The 5,540-nt window shown below is 55.8% G+C and overlaps 1 protein-coding gene across 1 annotated transcript; it reads right to left on the bottom strand.

The window, feature by feature from the left end:
• Positions 1-3,066: 3,066 nt before the first annotated feature.
• LOC149329104 (uncharacterized) lies at positions 3,067-4,904 on the bottom strand. Its single transcript, XM_089559598.1, has 2 exons — positions 3,403-4,904; positions 3,067-3,370 (listed from the first exon to the last, which is right to left on the bottom strand). Exons 1-2 carry the CDS (start codon positions 4,902-4,904, stop codon positions 3,067-3,069), a joined length of 1,806 nt encoding a protein of 601 aa, XP_089415724.1.
• Positions 4,905-5,540: the final 636 nt, after the last annotated feature.

Below are 5,540 nucleotides of genomic sequence, written 5' to 3'. Positions count from 1 at the left end.
CGGCCTCACTACATACCCTACCCTTGGCGTAGTTCTTCACTGCCGTTCTAGAGTCACACAACACTGTAGTACATCCGGGGTCGGAAACGGCCAAGGCGATGGCCACCTCCTCCGCCCGGTGCGCTTCTCGAGTCCGGACGCTCACCGCGGTCTTCGTTGCACCCGTCGATGCCCCGACAACCACCGCCGCGTATGCGTCGGTGCTCCCTTGATACTCTGCCGCGTCCACGTAGGCGGCGCCTTCTTCTCTGGCGTGGAGGTCCACGAGAGCCCTGGCCCTCGCCAACCTCCGCTCCATGTTGTGCTCGGGGTTCACGTTCTTCGGGGTCGGGAAGACCCTGAGCTTTCTGTTGATGCTATCTGGTATAGGTACGTCTTTCTGCTGCTTGCCTTCCCTCGGTTCGAGGCCAAGGTCCCGCAGTATCTGTCTTCCGGTTCTCGTTTCGGAGAGACGCTCGAGTTGCGCCGTTCTCTGTGCTTCGGCTATTTCGTCCAGCGTGTTGTGGACTCCCAGCGCCATGAATTTTTCGGTGCTCGTGCTCCCGAGGAGACCGAGTGCCGCCTTATACGCCTTGCGTATGGTGGCGTCTATCTTGTTACGTTCACTCGGCCTCCAGTTGTGGAAGGCGGCCACGTACGTTATGTGGCTAACTGCGAAGGATTGAACGAGCCTAGTCAGGCTCTCCTCCTTCATCCCCGCTTTTCTGTTGGACACCCTCTTGATGAGTCTCATTGCCGCAGCCGCCTTGCCCGCGAGCTTGTTGACCGTTTCACCGTTGACTCGGTTTCGCTGGACGAGCAGCCCGAGTACCCGAATCTTCTCGACTTCCGGTATTACCTGTCCTCCCGCCGTCTTGACCGTGATCTTGGGACGCTCGTACTTGACTTCCATATTCTTTCTTTTCCTGCACGATCCTTTCGGGGGAATCACCAGCAGTTCTGACTTGGCCGGGGAGCAAACGAGTCCAGACCCGTTCAGCTGCTCCTCGATGGCGTTGACCGCTTCTTGCAGCGTTGTCTCGATGTGTCCGTCGCTTCCTCCCGGTACCCATAGCGTCACGTCGTCGGCGTAGATGGTGTGCCGGACTCCCGCTACTCTTTCTAGCCGGGTGGCCACCCCGATCATCACGAGGTTGAAGAGTAGCGGGGAGATCACTGACCCCTGCGGAGTTCCGACGCTGCCCAGCTTCTTCTCTTCGAGCTGTAGGTCTCCCGCACAGATTTCGGTGGTTCGTTCCGTCAGGAAGTCTTTGATGTACTGGTATGTCCTCCTGCCCATGTTTAGCCTGGATACTTGGGCCAGGATAGCCGAGTGCCTCACTTTATCAAAGGCGCTCTGCAAGTCCAGCCCGAGTACGGCTCTGTTGTCCTTGGTGCCCGTCGTATCGTCGATGATCTCGTTCTTCAGTAAGATCATGGCGTCTTGCGTCCCGAGTTTGTTCCGAAACCCGATGATGGAGTTTGGGTAAAGCTCCGATTCTTCCAGGTAACGCTGCCACCTGTTCATGAGAACGTGCTCGAGGACCTTTCCCACGCACGAAGTGAGTGAGATCGGCCTGAGGTTCTCTATGTTGGGCGGCCTGCCAGGCTTGGGGATGAGGATCGTCTTGGCTGCTTTCCATTGCTTGGGTAGCCTTCCTTCTTGCCAGCACTTGTTGTAGAAGTTCGTGAGTGTTTCGATGGCCGCTTCGTTGAGGTTCTTGAGCGCTCTGTTGGTCACTCGATCGGGACCCGCGGCAGACCTTCCATTGAGTTCCTGCAGGGCAACTCTTACTTCCCAGGTCTGGATGTCGCGATCTAGCGTCTCGTTCTCCTTGCCTTGGTAATCCGGGTGTCTTTCCGTGGGGGTGGTCGGCAGGTACTTGGCGTCCAAGCGCCGCTTGACCTCGTCCTCCCCGTGTTCGCAGATTGCCTTGTGTAGGATCCTGGCCAGGTTGTTGTGTTGGTGGCCCTTGGTCTTGGTTTCGTCGAGGAGGTGCCGCAGCATGTTCCACGTCTTGCCCTTGTGCATCTGTCCGTCGGCTTCGTTGCAGGCCTCGTTCCACTGTTGGGTGCATAGCACCCTGCAGTGGACCTCGATCTGCCTGTTGAGCTCGGCGATCTTCTTCCTTAGACTGCGGTTGGTTCGTCGCTTCTGCCACCTCGCCTTTATGGACTGTTTGGCTTCTATCAGGTGGGCCAGCCGACTGTCCATCTTGTCTATCCGTTCGCCCGTCTCTAGCTCTTTGGTGGCTCCTTCCGTCGTCTCAACGACGTTGGCCGCCCATTGCTCGATGTCCGTAATGTCCTCTTGCACCGCGGGTAGCGCCTTTCGAAAGGCGTCCCAGTCTGTAATGCGATGCTTTCTTATGCCGGTGTTGCCTTGGCCTTCGAGCAGTATGACGACCTCTACGATGTAGTGATCGCTGCCCAGCTCTTGGCCCGTGTTTCTCCATTTCGCTTCTCTTGATCCTCCTTCAGTTTTGATGAAGGTAAGGTCCGGAGTTGTGTCTCTCGTAACAGATGTGCCGATCCTGGTGGGAAAGGCCGGATCCTTGATTAGGTTCAGTCCGACGTCGGTGGCGTCTTGCATCAGCTCTCTCCCCTTGACCGTCGTTCTGTGGTAGCCCCAGTCCTGGCTCGGTGCGTTAAAGTCTCCGCACACTACGAGCGTATTGCTTCCCGCGACTGAAGCTGCCTTGTGGAACAGTGCCTTGAATTTCTGTTGTCCGTGGGACGGGTTGCTGTAGACGTTCACCAGGAAAGTGCTCTCCCTCCTCTTCTTTTCCGTGATTACTTCCACCGTGCAGTGTTCGATGGCGCTTCTGCCGATCATTTCGTGTTCCACGAAGGTGATCCCTCTCCTAACGAAGGTGCAGACCCCTCTGCCCTTGCCCTTGGACGTGTCCCTTTTGCTCGGCGGGCTGTCGTGCGACCGGTAGCCCGGTAGTTTCGGCGTTTCTTCCCTGTGTGCTTCTTGAATCATTATGACGTCTGGTTGCCTCGTTAGTTGCTGCAAGTGTTGCTGCAGCACTGCTCTCTTGCCGGTAAAGCCGTTGCAGTTCCAGTGCCAGACCAAGAGGTCTCTCACTGGGGGTGTGGATGCTGCTGTACTTGCTGTCCCGTCCATGATTGCTGCAGTTTGGCGGTGATCTGTGCTTCCATACATTGTATTTGTGCCTGTATCTGCGTCTGCAGCTGTGCTTGCATTTGCGCCATCATGTTCTGGATCGTACTCTGTATATTCGTTGTCATCTGCTGAACCGTTTGCGCGAGCGCAGTAAGTCGTTCGTTAGTTCCCTTGCTGGTCGCCTCGAGACGGCCGAGTCTGACGTCCTGTTTTTCGATTCTCTCCATTGTCTTTCGTTCCTTGGCGACCTCTATGGCTCTCCTCTTGGGAGCCGGTCCCGCCGTTTTCGTGGCTCTCGAGGAGCCGGTCCCGCCGTTTTCGTGGCTCTCGGGTCCACCTCGACCTCTAGTTCGTCCTCGGTTATCTCTTCTTGTTCCCTCTCTTGTGCGGGCTTCGGCAGCAGCTGCTGCTGTTGCTGCATCGCAATTAATGTCGTTAGCTTCGCGTTGATTTCCTTGATGGTTGCGTCCTGCTCGGCGATTCTCTGCTTTAGCTTCTCGTTCTCGTCTCTTAGGGCTTTTATTACCATTCCATTCTCTTCTTGGAACTTCGTGGCGTTTTGCGCCGGTGGTTGTCTCTTCTCTGCCATGTTAGCCTTGACTGCTTCGGCCCAGGTGACTCTTTCCCCCGACTGCGACGGTCTGTGGCGGCTGGCGCTCCTGCCTCCCTTGCTGTTGTCCCTCTTGCGGCTGCTGTCGCGCTGCCTCGAATCCCCGCGGGGGCTCTCAGCAGACGGCGCTCGCAGCGGCGGAAAGCTTTTCGGATCCAGTTGTTGCTGCATGGCTCCCATCTTGCGTTCCCATTGCCGTTTTTTGACCACATACGGCATCTTGTACTTGTTTTTGCATTCCCTCTCGCCCGTTGGATGCTGTCCCCCGCAAAGCTTGCACTTGGGCTTGCATTCGCGTTTGTGATCCTCGCTGGGGTTCACGATTCCGCAGCCGAAGCATACTTTGGCATTGGGATTCGGGCATACGTCTCTTCTATGGCCGATCCTGCCGCATTGCCTGCACACGTCAAAGTGCTTGCGGTAAAGCCCGCATCTGACTAATATCGAGCCATACTTTACGTAGTTCGGTACTTTTTGTCCAGCGAAGAGTACTATCACTGTGGTTGTATTGCCGATTCTGTGCGCCTCCACCGCTAGGGGGTTGCATGGGTTCACGATGTTTTCGGTTATCTCTTCCGGGGTGTCTTGTACGGCTATGCCTCGGATGACTCCCTTGACCGTGCCGTCCGGCGCCGTTCGGTAGGCGCTGACTTCGTATGCCTTGTCTCCTACGTTTAGGTTTTTGACCTTAGAGTACAGCGTGGCACGCCTCTCGTCCGGGGTGCTGACCACGATGATGTTTTGCTGCGCGTTCGTGCAGATGGTGTCTGCTTTGGCTTCTTCCTTCGTTATTCGAACCGCCGTCATGACGGCCGACATAATTATTGAAACCTCAGTTCTCGCTACGTTGAGACCTCCCCGTGATCTCATAACTATCTTGGTGTCTTCCTTCGGCATGTCTATCGGCATCATCGCCGCTTTCGTTACCGAGGCTGCAACTCTCTTAGCAAAACTGGCCCTAGTCTTGGGTCTAGACTGGCGAGTAGTGGCGGCGGACTCACCGTTTGCCTTGCCGGCCATGATCTGCTTGATGCGCTTGCCGGAGGCCGACCAGCCTTCGGCTTCTTCCGGTGTAATGTCCTCTCCGGGAACTTCAATGGACGTACGCCCGCCGAGACTGCCGATGCTCGGCGCTGACGTTATGTTGTCTCCCATCGACGTGGCCACTTCCATGTCGGACGCCATCTTGGTCGTACTCGTCGTCGGGTTAGGCCTAGCGGCCGGGCCCGTCGCCACCGGTGGCCGTACTTGTGGTAGGCCGACGCTAGGCCTAGCACCGCACCAGAGAAAAGTCCTCGTAAATCGGGAGAATCACGTACCGCTTGGTCAAAACTGGTACCGGTCGATGCCCCGCACCTTCGCGCACACTTTGATACCAAATATATCGCGGTAACTGTAAATTAACACTGCGTTAATTGGCATAATAGCAGGGGCCGATGAGAAGCGCGTCCCCTCCCGTCGGCGACCGCAGCGCCATCCCTGTTGCGTTCGTCGCGTCACTATACAATGTAGTCGTGTGATGATAGTCACACAGGTCGTCGAAAAAATGCTCTGCGTTAAATGTATGGGCGTCAGAAGCCTTAAAGACGATCATGCTTCCGTGAACAGAATTATGTCAACTTTGAGAGAAAAGTTATTTTCCCTGGGTTTTCGTTCAAACAAGAGGTCAGTGCTTTGAATTTGAAAATTAGGAAGGATTCTCGAACCTCTCTGTCATAGTGAGATTTGAAGCCAGATTCAAGTATTGTGGCTGTGATGTTATCAAATAAGTGGCCGGGAGTCGCGACACATCTTGAGAGCGGAATATTAGGAAGGGTATTG

This window comes from Amblyomma mixtum, chromosome 9, assembly GCF_055824585.1.
Source record: "Amblyomma mixtum isolate Tamu chromosome 9, ASM5582458v1, whole genome shotgun sequence".
NCBI lineage: Eukaryota > Metazoa > Arthropoda > Arachnida > Ixodida > Ixodidae > Amblyomma > Amblyomma mixtum.
The sequence above is the reverse complement of the archived record's forward strand: the minus strand, read 5'-3'. Positions and strand labels throughout refer to the sequence as shown.

What these genes read in the sequence shown, in the direction of transcription:
- LOC149329104 (XM_089559598.1), bottom strand. Translation starts at nt 4,904, where the DNA reads ATGGCGTCCGACATGGAAGTGGCCACGTCGATGGGAGACAACATAACG. An exon ending in GCGGGACCGGCTCCTCGAGA is followed by an intron (nt 3,371 to 3,402) that starts GCCACGAAAACG and finishes GGCTCCCAAGAG; the next exon opens with GAGAGCCATAGAGGTCGCCA.